This window comes from Mauremys reevesii, linkage group 1, assembly GCF_016161935.1.
Source record: "Mauremys reevesii isolate NIE-2019 linkage group 1, ASM1616193v1, whole genome shotgun sequence".
Classification (NCBI taxonomy): domain Eukaryota; kingdom Metazoa; phylum Chordata; order Testudines; family Geoemydidae; genus Mauremys; species Mauremys reevesii.
The window spans coordinates 13,129,796-13,148,958 of NC_052623.1; the positions used below are offsets into that span (position 1 = coordinate 13,129,796).

The 19,163-nt window shown below is 58.2% G+C and overlaps 2 protein-coding genes across 7 annotated transcripts; both read left to right on the forward strand.

Annotated features, from left to right (window-relative positions):
- Nucleotides 1–1,221: 1,221 nt before the first annotated feature.
- Nucleotides 1,222–10,321, forward strand: LOC120395298 (secreted frizzled-related protein 2-like). 6 transcript variants are annotated; one of them, XM_039519595.1, is made up of 6 exons: nucleotides 1,222–3,606; nucleotides 3,836–3,947; nucleotides 4,360–4,528; nucleotides 5,844–6,356; nucleotides 8,465–8,542; nucleotides 9,683–10,321. In XM_039519595.1, the coding sequence occupies exons 4-6, from the start codon at nucleotides 5,864–5,866 to the stop codon at nucleotides 9,985–9,987; spliced, it is 876 nt and encodes a 291-aa protein (XP_039375529.1). In that variant the 5' UTR covers nucleotides 1,222–3,606; nucleotides 3,836–3,947; nucleotides 4,360–4,528; nucleotides 5,844–5,863; the 3' UTR covers nucleotides 9,988–10,321. The 6 variants fall into 6 exon arrangements, with proteins under 6 accessions (XP_039375529.1, XP_039375542.1, XP_039375551.1 ...); XM_039519608.1 differs by having other exon boundaries at nucleotides 4,498–4,528; XM_039519617.1 differs by lacking the exon at nucleotides 4,360–4,528.
- Nucleotides 10,322–12,151: 1,830 nt separating this feature from the next.
- Nucleotides 12,152–18,318, forward strand: LOC120401985 (protein mono-ADP-ribosyltransferase TIPARP-like). The gene is made up of 6 exons (XM_039532315.1): nucleotides 12,152–12,202; nucleotides 14,344–14,717; nucleotides 15,265–15,436; nucleotides 15,675–15,868; nucleotides 15,957–16,229; nucleotides 17,287–18,318. The coding sequence occupies exons 1-6, from the start codon at nucleotides 12,152–12,154 to the stop codon at nucleotides 17,801–17,803; spliced, it is 1,581 nt and encodes a 526-aa protein (XP_039388249.1). The 3' UTR covers nucleotides 17,804–18,318.
- The last annotated feature ends 845 nt before the right edge of the window (nucleotides 18,319–19,163 follow it).

The following is a 19,163-nucleotide window of genomic DNA, read 5'->3' on the forward strand; positions in this document are numbered from 1 at the left end:
GCAGTAACTTGCTGTCGCAGCTGCCCGAGGCTGGGCAGTGGTGGTCAGAAAATGGCGACAAGATTGTCAACTAAGTTCCAGCGGAAGGGTCTTTACTTCCTGGGGATGGAGTAAACGACAGAAAGAGCCGCAGGGAGGTTTGATGTCAGCAGGAGCAGAACTGGAACCAAAGTGCGGGCTGTTTGAAAAGCTAGTGGTGCGATTTCCCCGCACGCAGGTCCTGCGCCTGAGCAGACAAGGGGGTTTATTGTTTGCAGGGGCATCCCCTCCCCGTTTGTGTGTGTAACCGGGGTGCAGGACAGGCTCTGTAGCTGGCAGCCTTGTGCTGAGGCCAATGTCTGACGAGGCCGTGGAGACTTCAAGCTCATTAGAACGGTGGGTACTTCTGAACACCCGGCCCAAAGCGTCTCACGCTGGGCTCCCCAAATCAATGGCTGCTTCTGAAAATATGGCCTCAGATGACTGGCCCGAGGCAACACGGTGCGTCAGTGTCAGAGCCTGGCACCATACACAGATCTCCTGACTCGGTGGCTCACCCTCAGGGCCATGGATACTTCTAGAAGCTCACGCCCTAAAGAGGCAGATGGATTTTTTACCCAGCAGTGCAACCCCCGTCCCTTGTTAAGCCCACCGCAGAGAGCCATTCCTGGCCCCCTTGTCTCAGAGGAGCAGCCGTGTTAGTCTGTATCCGCAAAAAGAACAGGAGCACGTGTGGCACCTTAGAGACTAACCCCGGGTGACCTGCTAGTCCCGCTCTGTCTCTAAGGTCTGTGATTGGCCGAAGCCGTTACCCAAAGGCTCTCCCTGGTTCCCAAGCGAGTCTCGGGGAGTGAGAGATTTGGACGAGGGGAAGCTCTCCCCCGCCTGGAGTTTCAGATTCACGATGCCTAAGCGGAGGGGAGTGTAACTGATGGCTTGGCTCAAGTTCATGACGAATTCTATAGCTGGCTTGGTCAGCCCTACTCCTCCAGCAGCCCTTTCCGTCAACTTCCCTTTCTGTCCCCGAGCCACCCCCTGGGCTGTTCCAGGTCACGGGGCAGGGGCACCACCGTGCTAAACTTCCCCTTCTCTCGGGTGGCGGCCGGCGTTCAGTGCGCTGGCCTGGTCGGCTCTGCACGGCCGGGCTCTCTCGTCCTGAATAAATTCCCAGTAAATGACATCTCTGGGCAATGGCACTTTCCTGCAGGTCCCCGTCTGTCCCTAAATGACTGTGTAATGAGGAGGCTCAGCTCAGGACAGGCTCCCAGCGAGGGGCTGAGTCAGGCTTGAGGTGCCGTGGCAGAACTGGGGTGGGGAGTCACAGCCTGGAGTAGCAGGGGGTGCCGCAGATGGGCAGGCAGGACAGGAACAGCTGGGGAGCCTGTTAGGAGAGAGAGGCCTTTTCAGAGCCCTGTGTGCATTCTACTGGTCCTAGTGGGCGGAGAGCAGGCGCAGGCAGATCTCCTGGGACTATGGGCTTCGTGCACTGGAGACGTGGTCCCTGCCCTGAGGAGTTTAAACAATCTAACCAGGCGACACACCTGTGAGGGAGACGGGAAAGGAGGCAGCTGCTCACAAGCCGAGGGATTCATTGGTGCCTAGGTGATACGGCCAGATCTAGCCTGACCCGCTGCACATCCCAGACCAGACAGTGTCAGCCAGTGACTCCTGCCTCCCACCCAGTAACCTGTAGCTGAACTAGAGCGGCTCTTGGAGAAAGAGCCAGGCAGTCGGGATTAAAGACCCAAGTGATGGAGAACTGACCGCATCCTGTGGCAATCTGCTCCCGTGGTTAATTACCCTCCCCATTCAAAACGCGCTCCTGATTTCCAGTCTGCAGCGGGCTGACTTCAGCCTCCAGCTAGTGGATTTAATACGCCTCTATCAGCCAAAGTAAGGAGCCCTCTGGCATCAGATAGCTCCTTCCCACCGCGGTACTTCCAGAGCAGGATTAAATGACCTCGTAATCTTCCCATCGAAAAACCAATCAGATTAATCTCCTTTATCTCCCTCCACAGCTGGTTTTCCAACCCACCCGTCAGTCTCGTAGTCCTTTGAGCCCGAGCAATTCCATTCTGACGAGTTCCTTTTCTGTTCCCTTTCAAACTAGAATCAGGGTTAAATGAGAAGCTGCTGAGGTTGGGGGAAGAGGGGAGTCAGTGGCCGGAAGGGAATGAGGCTGTTTGTTGCAGGCACAGGGAGAAAGAAATGGAGCTTTACTCATTGGAGTCTCTTGGTCGACCTAGCATTGCTGGGCTCTTTCAAGGGCTCTTTCTGCTCACTGGGGATATTACTCTTGTAATGAACTGCCTAGGGTGTCTACATCAACACTGCCCTCTACCAAATAGAATCGGAACTGCTCGGCTGTGTGCCATAGACTCTATACTGCAAGCAGTTGATGGAGATTCTCCTTTAGAACGAGTGGGAGAGGCCTGGGCTGTTGGAGCAGTAGGATCCGAGTTTCAGATGGTTCCAGCCTGGTGACAACAGTAAAGTTCCTAGCTGACCCTGCAGTTGTTACTCCAGCGCATCTCTGGACAGAGTATCGCTATAGTTGTAGAACTGTAGATTGTCTACTCTATCAAGTATAGCTTGGGGGGAGGGATAGTTCAGTGATTTGAGCATTGGCCTGCTAAACCCAGGGTTGTGAGTTCAATCCTTGAGGGGCCATTTAGGGAACTGGGGTAAAAATCTGTCTGGGGATTGGTCCTGCTTTGAACAGGGGGTTGGACTAGATACCTCCTGAGGTCCCTTCCAACCCTGATAGTCTGTGAAATAAATATTAGAAACAACTGAGTTCTGCTGCCTGTTTCCAAGCCCATAAATGAATCACATTCCAGCAAATCTGCAAAAAAAATCCCCATTGGCTGACATTCTGAGCACCTCCCCACTGTGTATAGATTTACCTGCTCAACATCCCTGTGAAGAAGGGGAGGAGCCCCATTTTTCAGATGGGGAAACTGAGGCACAGAGACACAAAGTGACTAGCTCAAGGTCACCCAAGGAGCCTGTGGCGGAGCCAGGAACAGAGCCCAGACTCCCTCCCCCCAATCCAGTGACTTCACGACAAGCCCATCCCCTCTTCCTTGCCTATGTCACTTCATGGGCCAAATTCATCCCCTGGTGGACATCCACTGACCTCAGTGGTGTGACCCCCTCCCAGGGGTGATTCCGACTCTCTTTTTATTTTTAAAGTGCTTGGAGATCACTTGGCTGAAGGATGCTGTAGAAATGCAAAATATATTCTAGATACCTCAGCAGCCTCGGGGGTCACCACCACCAGTTGGTTCTGAATTTCCTTGCGGCTACTTGCTTACAAACCATTATACAAAAATCCCCCTGCCCCCTTACAAACAATTCGTCTCGGTCCCTTTCTTTGCTGATTTCCTTTGCTGGCGAGGGGCCTTCGGCCCAGTGCTGTTGGTTGTTCTCTGGCCTCTCTTTGCAGCTCTGGATGGTGGTAACCCCCCCTCGCTGATGCCTGAGAAGATAAGGGTTTGGTTCGAACATCGGAACCATTGAACATTGCGGTGGCTCTTCGCCAGGGCAGCTGGAGCAATGAGGCAGGCGGGCGGCTTGGAGAAAGCAGTGCCTGCAGCGCTGCTTTTATTGTGCTGGAGAAAAGAGGTATAATTACATGGTAGGATTTTACAGCCCCTTCCTAGGCCTTGGATTTCCTGCAGTTAAATTCATGCACTTGTGTGGTCATGACCAAACACATCCCTGTGGTCTATGCTCCTGTTACCGAAACCTATAATTTTCGGAGGATAAACATCCTGGTTTCAGGCTCACAAAGCCAGCCGGAGCTCCCAGGTAAAGGTTTGTGGGTCTTATAAGAGGGTCGGAATTCCTGCAGGAGACGCGTAGAACGTCCAGCCCTGCAAGCCCAGGAGGGGAAGGATCTAAAGCAAGAGGCTAACGGTGCTGATCCGCTTCCAGATTGTCTTGCCTGGATCCCAGCAGAGAAGGTACCGTCAGGGCTGGAAACGGCTTTGCCCTGGGTTAGTCTCTTTCTGCTGCATGCGTGAAACCTCCAGAAGGGAACAGGGCTGCGGGGTTGAGGTCAGGACTCCCCTCCGTTGATGCTGGGCGGGAGAGCAGAGTGGAGATCAGGCAGCCAGGCGAGGTGCATTGCTCTCCGCAGGGAAACAATCCCCCTCGGGAATCAGCTGTGGGAGCTGAGAATAGAACAGGGTTGGGAGAAGCGAAAAGCCGGGCAGGCGGGATTTCTGTCCTTGCTCAGAACAATAAGAAGTGGCCTTTCTCCAGCCACTTGACCCGAGGATCTCAAAGCTCTTTACAAACATGAGCTAGTTATTCCTGGCAGATCCCCAGGGAGGGAGGTGGGGGGTTCAATATAATCTCCCTCTTGTTATAAAGGGGGAAACCGAGGCACAGGGAGGGGCCAGGCCATGGCCATGGTCTCACAGGGAGTCGGTGGCAGAGCTAGGATCAGACCTGGGAGTCCACGTCTTGACGCTCTCCCTCTTTCACGCCCACATCATTCCTGGTTGAAAGGAGACGAACAAAGAGACGGGCCATTCTGCAGGTACGAGGGAGGGAGGTGAAGAGGGAACGAGGTCCTTGTCAGAGCATGTTGCTGCACAGCCCAGGTTTGCTGGGGAACCAGTTCCCTTCGGCCTCGCCTAGGAGGCAAGTGTCCCTGTCCCAGCCCTGGTGCAGCTGGGCTCAGGTGTCCTTCCCACCCTGTCACGCAGGGCCTGAGGCCAGGCTCTGCTGGCACTTGCGCCACGGGGAGCACCAGTGCGGCTGCCCCTGGCTGAGGACATGTGTTCGTTTTCCTAGCACAGACAAGGCCTTTGTGAAGGGAGATTTGCTTCACGAGCGGTGGCGAGAACCACCAGCGTGCGGCAACCAGTCAGTCTGGTGGGTCAGGAGATGGCCCTCCGAGTCAGGACTGAAGCGGGGTGCGGGGCGGGGGGGGGCTAGGAGGAGCTGTGATACTGGAAGCGCTGGATGGGCAGTAAAACTGAGCTACTGGCTACCACTAATGGTGGTTAAAAGCCCAGAACATTTTTTGCAAGAGTCAGGGCGGTTAAACCCAGGGGTCCTGGCCAGATTGCAATTTGGGTGATTGGATTTAGCCTCCAGGTGCTCCTGGCTGGATCGTGTGGATCCAAGGCTACTCTTCCCTCCCCTTCCTGAATGTCAACGTAGTGCCAGTCTTTGCTGATAAACGGCTGGCGCGTTCCACCCCAGAGGTGACTGCATTTCAGTGGGGAGCAAAGTTAAAAGTGTTGATGAAACAAACTGCTTTGCCGCTCACCTGCCACGCCAGCACCTCCGTGCCAGTGCAGGAGGCCATGGGAGCTTCCACAATGCCATGAGTTACCGGAGGTGGCGTTTGATTCACATACTCCCCAGGCATGACAGCAGCAGGGGTGAAATCCTGGCTCCACTGAAGTCAATGCCAAAACCCCCATAGACTTCAGTAGGGCCAGGATTTCACCCTTAGTATCTAGGAGAAGCTTCCCCTAGGGTTGTCCCATCTATTATTGTTATTATTTGTATTGCAATCACGCCTGGAACCCCAGGCCAGGACCCCCCTGCGCTAGGCGCTGTACGTGTCCCATCGGGGGGAAGGGGGCGGAGTCACTATTCCAGCCTTGCTGAGATTGCCAGCAGTGGTGGGGCTGGAGGGAGCCGGTTGTGGGGATGGGCACCAGGCTGGACTGAAGCCTCCCGACACATTTCGCACGACGGTGGTGACTTTGGGCCACTAGTGACCCAAGCTGGGGCTGGGGCTCTAGGGAGGACGGTCCCATCTCACTGGCCGCCCAGATGTAGCAGCTCCAGTGAACTGCAATTGTCCTCAGTGACGAGGCCTCCTCTTGCTCCTACAGAGTCCCCGTCCCGGCTCCCGATGGACGTCCTGCCGCTCCTCGTCCTCCTGGCGTGCACGTGGCGCCCCCCTTCTCTGGCTGCTCCTTTCACCTACCAGCTGGCCCGGCTCAGCTCCCAGCGGAGCAGCTGCAAGGCCGTCCCCAGCAGCATGACTCTCTGCCACGGGGTCGGGTACAACGAGATGCGGCTGCCCAACCTGCTGGGCCACGAGAGCATGAAGGAAGCTCTGCAGCAAGCCGCCTCCTGGGTGCCGCTGCTCACCAAGCAGTGCCACGGGGACACCAAGAAATTTCTGTGCTCGCTCTTTGCCCCCGTGTGCATCAGCGACCTGGAGGATCCCGTCTACCCCTGCAGGTCCCTCTGCGAGGCGGTGAGAGACGGCTGCACCCCTGTCATGGCTGCCTTTGGCTTCCCCTGGCCAGAGATGTTCAACTGCAGCAGGTTCCCTCGGGGGAACGAACTGTGCGTCCCGCCGGCCGGCCCGGACGACCAACTCCAGCTCGCGAAGGAAGGTGAGGCCAAGCAGCCAGGTGGCACTCGGTGGTTAGCCCGGAGATCCTGGCAAAGGGACCAAAGGTTCAATGTCAGGTCATCACAATCAAGCTTTGGCTCCGGTTCAGGGTCACTGGATGCCTGTTCCTGTTTAACTGTGCGGCCTGCAGCTGTTTGCATGCTTGTGTATCATGTTACCTCCCCCCCACAGCCCCCCGCAAAGTTCAAGCATTTGATTAAATCTGTCTCCAAACGCCAGGGGCCAGACAGAGCGCAGTGGCCTGGAAGCGTAGTGCGTCTGTAAGAAATGCCCTGGTCTCTCGGTCTAGATATTTATACAGCCCTCGTCGCCAGAGCAGATTATAGATTTTAAGGTTAGCCGGGATCCCGTCGCAGCTCCTGCAGGCTATGGAATTTCATCCAGCGATTCCCAGATAGGACCAAATGCCTTGCGGTTGAATGAGAGCTTAGCTTGTAGGCTCGATGTCACAGCTCCAAGAATGGACCCTGTCCCATGAAAACCGGTTCCAGTGGTTAATGACCCTCACAGTTAAAAATCTGCGTCTCCTTTCCAGTTTGACCTTTGCTGACTTCAGCGTCCAGCCAGAGACTCTGCTGTAGCTTTGCTAGATTAAAGAGTCCTCCCGCATGGGCAGCCTTCTCCGCATGTAGGTACTTATAGACCATGATCAACTCACCCTTCTACCTTCTCATTCCTCTTCTCCTCACATTGCCCTGGTTGGGGCTGGCGGCTTTTATAGCCTTTCTCTAAACCTCCTGGTCACACGCCGGGCCAATGAGCATATCTCCTGGGCGAGCAGGACAGGTCAGCTGGCCACACCTGAGCCTCTGGTTTGAAATGGGGGTTTTCCTTCTCCCTGCCGAGGCTGTCCCGACAAGCCTTATTTGAAACCCCCCAGGCCTCGCTGAGAGATGTGGGTCTGCGACTGAGATTCACAGCTGAGCTGTCCCACATATCAAGCTTCTCACGGAGAAGCTGAACAGAGTGCGCTGGGAGGGGTGTTTTTCAGAGCATGACTCGTGCTTGGAGCTTTCCTCCCGACTCTGAACGCCAGTGTTTCCAGGCTTCATTCAGTGACGGGGGACCGACAAAAGGGAAAGCCTGGTTTCTTGCTGCCAGTTTTTGTTTCTCCGGGATGTACAAAGAAGGCCTGAGAGGTGGCTTTTAAAAACGATTGATTTCTCTCTTTGCGTTTTACCATAAAGTATCAGGAACGTTGTCAAGGTGTCCTCCCCCGCTCTGAACTTTCGGGGGACCCGCACACACTGAAGGGCTGGGGAATGTGGCTTGTGAGCTGTCTCAAGCTGTGTCTGAAAGCCCTGAGGTGCCGGATCCTTAACAAAGAGAAGTTTCCTCCAAGTGTTTTCCGGCAGTTGAGACACTTAGGTAGGGTGACCAGATGGCCTGGTTTTAAAGGGACAGTCCCGTTTTTTGGGACTTTTTCTTATATAGGCGCCTATTACCCCCCACCCCTCGTCCCGTTTTTTCACAGTTGCTGTCTGGTCACCCCACAATTAGGTGTTAGCAGAAGCAGGTTTACAATGGCACCAGTGGCACCTGGCCCATGCTCAGAAGGGGCCCCGGTGCCCGGACTGTGGCCACGCCCACTTCTCCGCCTGTGCTCCGCCCCCACCTGGCCTCTTCCCCATGAGGCCCCGCCCCCACTCTCTCCTCTCCGCCCCTTCCCTGCCTTGCCCACCACTTGCTCCTCTCTACCTCCTCCCCCCCAACTGCTGCCTGCGCCTCCCTGCCTTCTCCTCCCCGTGTGAGCAGTGGGCGGGGCCTTGGGGCAGGGCATGGGGCATGGCCACGGCCCGGGCTGACAGGGCCCACGAAAGGTTCATCCGGCCCTGGTTGTTAGCGAAACCAAAATAAAAGAAAAAGATTTACAAAATCTGAGTTAAAATCCCTGTGCCTCTCCGTTAATCAGGTTGAACTGCACCGAGCCCAGCTCTCCAGTCATCCACAGAGTCTTCCAGGAGAGGCAGATGTGATTTCTGCTCAGTGTAAAACCAGAGAAACGTTCTTCAGCCTTGATCTGGGCTGTGCCGTCACAGACGGCTCCTTGCTCGCGGCTCTCACTGCGGCTCTTTCTTTCCCTGCCAGACGCAGTGTGCGCAGCCTGTATCAGCCGAGGGCACAGCGAAAAGGAGTTCCTGGAAAACTTCTGCAGCCAAGGTTTTGGTGAGTCGAAAACGTCAGGGCTCCCCCGCAGCTGCCAGCTGGAAAATCAGACTCGTCAGCCGAGAGGAGAGGGGGCTGCTGGGGGCGAGGGGTGAAAAACAACTTGTCCCCTCCTAGAACAGACCCGTGTCTGCCTAGAGCAGCGGCTGGGCCCCAGACTGGCCATCGTAAGGCAGGCGTCCCTGCGATGTGCCTGATTCTGCGTCTCCCCCAGGGGTGGGGAGAGCTCCTTCCTGATCCCTGCCCATGGTCACGTTACGCCCAGAGGCACGCGGGATGGTCGCTGTAAATGAGTGGTCTCCTCCCGGGCACCTCATGGCCTCGGGGCAGCTTTTCAAGCGGCCCCTCGCCTCAGTTTCCCTGTTTGACCCCAGTAACTCCAGTACAAGCCTGCCCTCCAGTCCATCACGGGTTATTAGCAAAAGGCACTGCCTAAGTCCACAGCCAGCATCGTCCATGTCACCCCCCGTGCATGTGGGCTTTAAAACCTATCTTCCTTCTCCGTCCTGGTGTCTCCCACCAGACCTGGACCCTCACCAGTCCTCTTCTGCTGGGACAGCCACCCCAGTCCTTCCTTCTGGGGTACAGCCCTGCTCTTCCCAGCAGAAACCCCCACAGCTTCTCTGCTGGGAGCCTCCCAGGGTTCCCTGGCCCCCAGCCCCCCAACAAGGAGACCCAGCGGGTAAGCCCCTCTGCTGCTCCCCTACCTCCAGCCTTCTCTGGCCCTTGGTTCCAGCTCTCCGGCTTAGAGCCAGAGGGCATCTCCCTCTGCCGCCCTCCTGCCTCCACCCTCTCCCAGGACCCACCTTCTGTCTCTAGCAGCTCTCCCTGAGGCCTCATATAGCCCCCAGGTGCAGCCCTGCCCTCTTCATTAGCCCAGCTGGGCGCACACTGAGCCCTGCTTCATTAAATGGGCCGACGACAGTCGCCTTTATAGTTACATCCTAAGCTCATGTCACTGCAGAGTCAGACGCTCCTCTTAGTAACATCTCACTGCGCTGGCTGCCGCTGTACTTTCCTGCAGCAGCGAGTTCCACAGATGAGCTTTTGTCATTCCTTTGAGCCGCTTCTGTTTGGCCAAGCGCCCCCTTTGTTTCCCTGCATTCTGTTCAATGCCCACTGACTCCCTCTCTCCCGCAGCCCTGAAAATGAGCATCAAAGCGCTGTCCAGCGCGGACGGAGACTTGAAAGTGACCCCGGAGCTCAAGAGCCGGACCCTCTACAAGCAGGGAGGCTGGTCGGAAGAAGAGCTGAAGAAGCCAGTCCTGTGGCTGACGCACGGCGAGAGCTGCGCCTGCGAAGAACTCCGCGGGCAGGGCACCGTGGTCTTGGCCATGGGCCACAAGGCAGCTGGCCGCTTGGTCATCTCCTGGGTGAGGAGGTGGCAGCGAGGGGAGAGGGAGCTGAAGAAATTCACCCGGGCTGTGCGGAAGATCCAGTGCTAAAGGGAAGGGACGCGGCTTTGCGCTGAGGTCGTCTCCCTCCCGCACTCCAGCCGGAAAACATATTAGATTTAGCCAGGCTCTTACTGTGAAAACAGCCCCCCCTTCCCCCAGTCACTGACAGACCCATACGGCGTTCAGAGGGAATCCATAAACTCAGCCAGGAAGCAGCTGAATCAAGCATCCTCCGGAGGGTGTGTGCAGACCAAGGAGACCAGAGGCACAGACAAGCCAGCCCCCCTACCTCAGACCCATGCGGTTAGCTGTAGGGCAGGGGTGGCCAACCGGAGCCTGAGAAAGAGCCAGAATTTACCAATGTACATTGCCAAAGAGCCACCATAACACATCAGCAGCCCCCCCCTCAGCTCCCCTCCCCATCCCAAAACCTCCTGCCCACCGGCAGCCCCACCGATCAGCACCTCCCCATCCCTCCTCACACCTCCCGATCAGCTGCTTCCTGGTGCAGGAGGCTGTGGGGGGGAGGGAGGAGCGAGGACATGTCAGGCTCAGGGGAGGGAGCAGGAAGGGGTGGAGTGGGGGCAGGGCCTGTGGCAGAGCCAGGGGTTGAGCAGTGAGCCCCCCCCCCCCCCGCGGCACATTGGAAAGTTGGCGCCTGTAGTTCTAGCCCCAGAGTCGGTGCCTGTACAAGGAGCCGCATAGTAACTTCTGAGGAGCCGCATGTGGCTCTGGAGCCACAGGTTGGTCACCCCTGGTCTAGGGAGAAGATGCTGGTGGCCAGGAGAGAGGTGAGATCCCAATAAACTTCATCCCTGTGTCAGAGAAGGGCGAGCTTGTGGGGGGGACATGGGAGAAAGGGGGTGAGGGGTGCCAGCCAGGGACTGAAAACAGCAGCAGTCACGTGGGGGAATGGGTGCCTAAACCGACCTCCCAAGAGAGTCTGCAAATGCTCCGTCTCCACCTCCATCTCCTCGCCCTCCTGCAAATCTGAGGCCAGGTTTTTGTACCTCCAAGCGTTCCAATGTGTGTAGATAACGTCTGTGACTCTGTGCCAACTGACCAATTGCACGTCCAGTTAGTTACCAGCATGCACAGTTACTGCGGCTGTGCGTGCAACACTAATAACGGCCTGTGCAAACACCTGCATGCCTTGATGGCAAGTATACTGCCAGTTTGGGCTCAGCTTTGGAATTTGCTTTAATAAAAATATTCTGCTCATTAATCAGCGGCTTGTTGATCTTAGGCCACATGAGCCCAACAAAGGACTCCCCAGTGAACTGTCAAGCAAACAGTGTAAATGGAAAAGACCCGAATCAATGCCTAGTCCAGGGGTGGGCAAAGTACGGCCCGTGGGCCAGATCCGGCCCACGAGCTGTTTTAAGCTGGCCTGCGAGCTCCCGCTGGGGCACTGGGTCGGGGCCAGAACACGCGGCTCCCAGAAGCCACGGCATGGCCCCCTCCAGCACTCCAATGGGAGCTACAGGGGCAGTGCCTGCAAACAGGGCAGCGTGCAGAGCCTCCTGGCAATGCTTCTGTGTAGGAGCCAGAGCAGGGACATGCCACTGCTTCCGGGAGCCACTTGAGGTAAGCGCCGCTTGGAGCCTGCACACCTGAGCCTCTCCCCACACCCCAACCCTCTGCCCCAGTCCTGATTCCCCTCCAGCTCACTAAACCCCTCAATCCCACCCTCCTGCACCCCAAACCTCTCATCCCCAGCCCCACCCCTGAGCCCAAACCCCCAGCCAGAACCTGTACCCCTTCGTGTACCCCTGCCCCAGCCCTGATTCCCCTTCTGCCTGCAAACCCCCTGGTCCCAGCCCAGAGCACCCTCCTACACTCCAAACTCCTCATCCCCAGCCCCACTCCAGAGCCCCGCACCCCCAACCAGAGCCCTCACCCCCTCCCGCAGCCTAACCCCAATTTTGTGAGCATTCCTGGCCCGCCATACAATTTCTATTCCCCAATGTAGCCCTCAGGCCAAAAAGTTTGCCCACCCCTGGCCTATTCCACCTCTTCCAGTGCAGAACTGCCCCCTCCTGGGAGGTATTCTCCGCTGCTCTGGCCAGCGCAGCCAGTTTTAAATAAGTTCGAGTCCTGATTTTCTCACAACCCCATTCCCCTAGCCTGCAGCCTAGCAAACCTCCCTAGCAGGAAACACTTATGTAATCTCACGCCCGTTCTCAGATACGGCTTGAGACACGGTTTTGCAATGCGCACCGAGCCAGGCAATTTCTGGGGTCTCCGGTTTTCCGGCTGTCAGGTAGGTTAATAATAGGAGTGGGATGCAATGGGTTAAGTCTTGTTCCAGGTCGAGTCCGGCTGCAGCTTTACAGTCAGGCTCCAAGTAAAGACCCCCACAGTATCCAGGGGCTGAAGCAGTTAAGCAGGCCCATATCCCTGGCCAAAACAAAGCGGCATGCAAGGCCACTCAGCATCCAGGGATTGGAACTATGGGGGCAGGGGTTGGCTGGGCATCGTTTGGGTGGGGGAGTCAAAAGCAGGACAGTGAGTGGCAAGCAGTAAGAAAGCCAAGTAGCCAGAAGTGCCAGTAACACGGGCCTGAGAGAAAGCAAAGAGAGAGAGAGCTTTTTGGGCACAGTGCAGGCAGGAAGGGCAGGCGTGGAACAGCGAGCAAAGGAACCAGCGTCTCCTGCTGTTCAATTCCCACTGTGTTCAGGCAAACAGAACTCTCTGTATCATCTCTGTAAATAAACAAGGTAGAGGCAGGTGTTTCTGATGCTATCCTTGATTTCTCCTCCTGCCCGCACTACCCCAAATTTGGCTAACTGCTCAGTTCCAAAGGGGTGACATTTGCCCGGGGTCATCTCTGGAGCTCACGGCCCTTTACCAAGCTGGATTTCCATGTGTCGCCCCGTTGTACAGATGGGGGAACCGAGCACAGAGAGAAGGGGCGACTTGCCCAATGTCCTATTACAAACATGGGTCAGAAGAATCTGTGGCATTTCTAGGGCCCACGTCACCCTGACATCTGAGCGCCAGCGGCTGCGGGGGAGTGGCGACATTTGCCACATTGTTTCTGAAACAAATAGTTTACGTGGAAAGAGCTGTTAAAAAAAAAAGGTGCTTGACGCCAGTGGCAAAAAGCAGCCCCGGCAGTGCCTGGCCGCCTGGGGCGCTTGTGGGGTGACTGGGGGTGCTCGGCCGGAGGTGGCTTCGTGCGGCAGGACAGACCCACCAATCAGCGTCATGGGACACCCCGACGTTCTAAGAACTCTCCTGTTCAAAGAGAAACAGACGGCGGGTGTGGGAGGGGATGGGCCAGAGGATCTCCATAGGGATCTTCAGCCAATTCGGGGGTAGCCCCCAAAGGAAAATCTCCCCGGCTGATCCTGAGCAGGAGCCCGTTGCTAAGGGGACCCCCGCAATCCACCGCCAGCCCCAGCAGGTAAACGGTCCTCGTGAGCGACAGAAATGGCGGGAATTCCCCTCTCGGGGCCCAGGAGAACGGGTCCCTCCAGGGCAAGGCTGGGAGATGGGTTGGAGCCCAGGAGAGCTGGTTCTGACGGGGGGAGCCGCGCGGGTCTGTATTCGTAGAGGGGGGATGAAGACACGTGCTGATGGGGAGGGTGCAGTGGATAAGGGGGTAGGTGTGGCCTGAGCCCCAGCACCCAAGTCCCAGAGCAGCTTCGCATCTCCTTAAACCAGAGGTGGGCAAACTATGGCCCGTGGGCCACATCCGGCCTGCGGGACCCTCCTGCCCGGCCCCTGAGCTCCTGGCCTGGGAGGCTAGTCCCCAGCCCCTCCCCCGCTGTTCCCCCTCCCCCGCAGCCTCAGCTCACCCCGCCGCCGGCGCAATGCTCTGGGCGATGGCGCTGTGAGCCCCGGGGCAGCCCAGCTGCAGAGCCGCGGCTGGACCCGGTCTCTGAGCTGCGCCGTGGTGACGGCCTGGCTGGCTCCAGCCATCGGTGCTCCAGGCAGCACGGTAAGGGGGCAGGGAGCAGGGGGGGTTGGAGAGAGGGCAGGGGAGTTTGAGGGGGGGTGTCGGGGGCGGAGGTGTGGATAGGGGTCAGGATGGTCAGAGGGTGAGGAATAGGGGGGTTGAATCGGGGCAGAGGTCCCAGGGAGGCAGTCAGCAAGGAGGGGGTGTTGGATGGGGCGGCAGGGGGCAGTCAGGGGTGCGGGTTCTGGGGGCTGTCAGGGGACAGGGAACGGGGGGGTTGTATAGGGCAGGAGTCCCGGGGGAGGCTGTCAGGGGGGTGAGAAGCGGGGGGGTCGGCTAGGGGGTGGGAGCCAGGCCACACCCGGCTGTTTGGGGAGGCACAACCTCTCCTAACCGGCCCTCCATACAATTTCCGAAACTCAACATGGCCCTCAGGCCAAAAAGTTTGCCCGCCCCTGCCTTAAAGTGTCTCCATCTCTCCCTCTCCCCAAACTATCCAGGGTCTGAGGTCTTCCGACACTGTGAGCCCTGGCTCCCCTACGTCACCCAGGGCAGATGCAGCCCCCCAGAGTCCGTCCCCCCTGCCTGCCAAACGCTGGTGCAGCTTCCCACCCTCCACGGAGCGATGGGTCAGCGAGGATGGGGTCCCCTTCCACGTGCACCAGGAAGACGGCATCTGGATCTGTGACGGCTTCCTGCTCGGGCACTGCCCCCAGAAGGAGAACTGCCCGCTCCACCACACCCGCTACCCCTTCCACTGGCAGATCATGGGGAGCAGAAGGGTGGCATGGCAGAGTCTGAGCGACTCATCTCAGCGTCACTTGGAGAAACTCTACAGCGACGCTAAAAATGGCCTTGTGCGGTTCTTGGACAGGTACGGGATGGGAACGCTCCCGCTCCATCTGTCCCCCGATCTCCCAGCTGCTCCCATTCTGGCCAGGGCAGGAGCAGGGGTGGCTCTAGCTTTTTTGCCACCCCAACCACGGCAGTCAGGCAGCCTTCGGTGGCGCACCTGCGGGAGGTCCCCAGTCCCGTGGCTTCGGCGTACCTGTCGTTGAATTGCCGCCGAAACCGCAGGACCGGCGGACCTCCCGCAGGCAAGCTGCCGAAGGCTGCCTGACTGCCGCCCTCACAGGGACCGGCAGGGCACCCCCCGCGGCTTGCCGCCCCAGGCACGCGCTTGGAGCACTGGTGCCTGGAGCCGCCGCCAGCCAGGAGTGCTGGCAAGGCAGGTTCCCCGAAGTCTCCTGTCTCAGCTGCTCCCGGTCAGAGGCTCTAGGAAAAAGCGGAAGTAGCAGCGTACAGGGAGTGCCTCAGATTTTCCCCACTGGAGGTGTTTTGGGGAACAGCTACCCCGGTTCCGACCCCTCCCAGAAAAGGGCCCCCTAGGGCCGACGGGTGAGATTATTTTCCCCTCTTAGGAACCGCTTGTTTGGGATCCTGGACCTGGACACCATGGAGCTGGGCTATTGGGACGCAGTTAACAGAGTGAGGCGGCTGGGCAGCGCCTCGGACTGGAAGCAGAATCCCCGCTTCCACACCAGGTGGCAGGTGTACTGGAAGCACAGAGACACGTGGCAACGTTACAAGGAGGTGAGGGGAGGAGGGTGGATCCCAAGGGGGGTCGGGAGGAGCTCTCTAAAGTAGGGCTGGCGCATCCCGGGGAGATGGGATGGCCAGCCCAGGGTTGGATGAAGATGGAGACTGATTTCCCAGGATGGGACGGTTCCTCCAGGGAAGGTCTAGGTTCTGTGGCAAGGAACAATGCGTGTACGGGTCTTCCTCTTTCAGCCATGCTAAGGGTTCGACTCCCCTTCCTCTCTCTGCTCAGCCTGTCCCCCGCGACCTCCTCGCAGCCTTTGAGAGGGGCTCCCAGGAACCCACCTTTCGGTTCCAGGGCCAGCTCTACACCCTGGATCTGAGGCCCCCTCTGCAGAGCCCTGAAGGGCAGGGATCTGTCCAACCCATCCAGATTCAGCGCCGACCTGCCTACCGCTCCCTGAGCTGCATGGCACGGTATCTGCGGTAAGTGACTCCCTGGGCAGTTCCATGGCTGGAGGGATCTGAGCTACGTTCTGACTGGCCAGCATCTCCCATCTCCTTATCTCCTTAGAACAGTCCCTAGGGGCTCCCGGGGACTCTTCCATCCTTCCACATCCATCATCCCCGGGGAGAGACCCACAGACGGGTACTGTGGCCCATACCCAGCCGCCTGGGTTCCCCAGCCGCCCCGTGGCCAGGCCTTCCTTCATGCGGAGCTGGCCCCGTCGGAAGCGGTGTACCGCGAGATCTGTGAGCTCTTCCACGCGTCTCTACCCGAGAACGCGGTGCTGGTGCTGAGGATTTACAGGATCCGGAACGATGCCCTCTGGAAAAAATACAGCAGGTAGGAAGAGGAACGGCTGCTGTGAGAGATGGGGCAGGGGTCAGACCAGGCCACCGGCTTTAACCCCGCCATTAAGCCATTGACGCCGGTGCTGTGGGCATGACTAGATGGGTTATCTTCTCTGGGTGGGCCTAAGGGAGGTGTATCTAAGGGTTGGTTCAGGAGACCCATTCCAGGGATACAATCATCTGGCCTCAGAATTTTCCTCAGCAACGCCCACCCTGTTGTCTTGTGGCTGACCTGGAGCGTGTCCTTTCGGACTGTCTCTGGCTGGACAGAAAGACTTCAGAGGGCTTCAGGAAACAGGCGTGCTGTGAGGAGGGGCATGAAGGCCGAGGGGCTGGGAGCCGGGACAGCACAGCATCATGGGATGCCCAGGGGAGAGAGACCCCAGGGAAGGGAGAGATGCATCAAGGAGGATGAGGAGGGGCCCCTCGCCCGGGCCTGAAGGAGCCACCTGGGACCAGTCTCAGGGGCAGATTGGGGGGACTGAGGGCGGGATGAGAGGAAGAGGCACTGAGGAGTTTGGAGGCAAAGAGGAACGGGGCCAATCGCTGGAGAGCAGGTCGGGATGAAGGAACGTTCTGTGGTGAATTGGGGAGGGCTGAAGGCCGAGGGAAAGGAGGTGGAGGGTAGAGAGGCTGACGATGATGAGCGAGGGGGTGAGGGAGACAAGTGAGTGATGGGGTTGGAGGCTGAGAGAAGAAGAGACACGTCCCAGCCAGAGCCTGGGGTGGAGGAGAGGAAGCGGGGTGGGATGGACCAGGAGAGGAGAGGGAGCTGGGAGAATCCTGAGCAGAGAGAGGAGTGGGGCTGAGGGACTGAGTCCCTGAGGCTGGAGGTGCAGGATCTGACTGGGCAGGAGATGTCGAGCTGTTTAGTGAGGAAGACGCAGGATGGCAGGAAGAGAGAATGTCCGCGTCGTAGAGGGAATTGGGCTCGTGTCTGGATCCCCCGCTGAGGTGCTCAGTGGCCAGGGGAGCAGATACTGGGGGTGCACCAGGATTGGGGAGCAGTGACTCTAAACCCCCTTATTTCTCCTCTGCACCCACCTCAGCCAGAAGGAGCGAATGTCCCGAGGACTCTCGGCCCAGGAGAAGCGGCTCCTAGAGAGGCACCTCTTCCACGGGACCTCAGCCGACAACGTGGAGCCCATCTGCCGGCTGAACTTTAACCCCCGTCTCTCCGGAAAGCACGGCGCCCATTACGGCCGCGGCAGCTACTTCTCCTTCTACGCCAACTGCTCCCACAACTTCGCTCTGGCCAACCACGCCGGCCGCCGCCACATGTTCCTGGCCAAGGTCCTGGTGGGCAAGTGGGTGTTAGGGAGACCCGGGTACACCCAGCCGCCGGCGAGGGAGCCTGGCAGGCGGCGCTACGACTCCTGCAGCGATGACGCCCGAGAGCCCACCGTCTACGTGATCTTCGACAACTCCCAGTGCTACCCCTACTTCATGATCTGCTACAAACTGCTCAGCGACCCCGTGACGCTGGACGGCGTCAGAGCCGGTCCGTTGGCGGGGAACAGCTCCCCAGCGGGTAGGCTCATGCAGCCCGGCGTTTCCACGCTCTAACCACTGTCTCTGTAGGGTTCGCACAGCACGGTAACGAGAGAATGCGGAGCCCGTCCAGCATCCGTGATAAGAACAAGCAACCCAGTTCATGGAGGCTTCACCCCCTCCACTCCCCCATCATCCTAGTGGAATGTGATCTGTCCCCACGACCCCATTCCCTCCACCCCACTCTTACTGCCTGCCTGCCCCGAGACCATCCACCAAAGACTGCTCATGACTCCAGCGCCTGGGCAAACACCATTTGCTTCGCTGCCCTGACGGAGGCACCTCTCAGCTCCATACAACTGTCCCTCTCCTCCTGGTCTCGCAGAAGTGTCAGAAAGTGGAAACCCCATCTGGAAATCCCCCCCACCCCAAGTTCACTAATGCTGGGAATAGGCAGTGCTGGGGTGTGAAATTCATTTTGTTCTCACCCATCCCATCCAAACTTCCCCGTGGAATACCCCCGTCTCCTTGCCTAATGGCAGTAGTGGTATTGTCTAGGGATTAAATAGTGGGTGAACACAAATCCTCTCGTCTGTGACTCTGGGCGCTGCATTTGCTTGTGGGAAGTCACGGTTTAAGGGGCTGAGAATGACACCCCGAGTGGCTGGGGGCCGAGGTGTCTTGTTCAAAAAGCTTTTGAAATAATAAATAGAGTATCCCCCGCTCCATCGGAAGAGCCTGCGTCAGAGCCAATGAGCAGGGGTGTGTGCGCGACAGAGAGGGCCTGAGTGAGTCGGCGTGTGCGGCGGTAGCAGGGCTGCCTGGTTTAGTTTTCCTCCAGGAGGATGTGAGGTGTGGGCTGAAGTGGGAAAGCTGCAGGGGTTGCAGAGAGACCAGCAGGGCAATAATTTCCCATATTTGGGGGGAAGAGGCTGCATGGGGGGCCCCAGTTCATTTTTCACGGGGGGGGGGGAGGGAGTTTTATGCATCCCTACGTGTGACAGTCTCTAAGCTCCCCTCACCCCCCAGCAGCGAGAGCGGGGGTGGCCCAGTGTGGGGGCTCAGACATGGACGGCTCCCGCGTAAGGTGACCAGAACACAAGTGTGAAAAACGGGGACACTTTTTTCTGGGGGGAGGGGGCATGGTTGCCTATATAAGACAATGCCCCTAATACCGGGTGTGATGGGTTTGGCCCCTTTGGGGTGTCACCTGATGTGCAGGGGTGCCACTGAGTCAGCCTATTCTGCCAGCCTGGGTCCCCTTTACCCGGCCTTGCTGGGTTAGGCTCACCAACCTCTTCCAGCCAAGCGCCCGGCTGCACAGAGAGAGACAGACCCCGCTCGCCCCGACACTGCCCACTCCCTTTAAGGGGGACAAGCCCAAAGCTTTTATGAAATTCACCCCCTCCCTCAGTGTGGAGGGAGATAGGCACAA

Excerpts from the sequence above, each read along its gene's own strand:
- LOC120401985 (XM_039532315.1), top strand. The coding sequence starts at position 12,152 with ATGCGCACCGAGCCAGGCAATTTCTGGGGTCTCCGGTTTTCCGGCTGT. Across the intron at positions 15,869-15,956 it reads TGCATGGCACGGTATCTGCG|AACAGTCCCTAGGGGCTCCC; the intron begins GTAAGTGACTCC and ends TTATCTCCTTAG. Across the intron at positions 16,230-17,286 it reads CTCTGGAAAAAATACAGCAG|CCAGAAGGAGCGAATGTCCC; the intron begins GTAGGAAGAGGA and ends CACCCACCTCAG.
- LOC120395298 (XM_039519595.1), top strand. The coding sequence starts at position 5,864 with ATGGACGTCCTGCCGCTCCTCGTCCTCCTGGCGTGCACGTGGCGCCCC. Across the intron at positions 6,357-8,464 it reads ACTCCAGCTCGCGAAGGAAG|ACGCAGTGTGCGCAGCCTGT; the intron begins GTGAGGCCAAGC and ends TTTCCCTGCCAG. Across the intron at positions 8,543-9,682 it reads CTTCTGCAGCCAAGGTTTTG|CCCTGAAAATGAGCATCAAA; the intron begins GTGAGTCGAAAA and ends TCTCTCCCGCAG.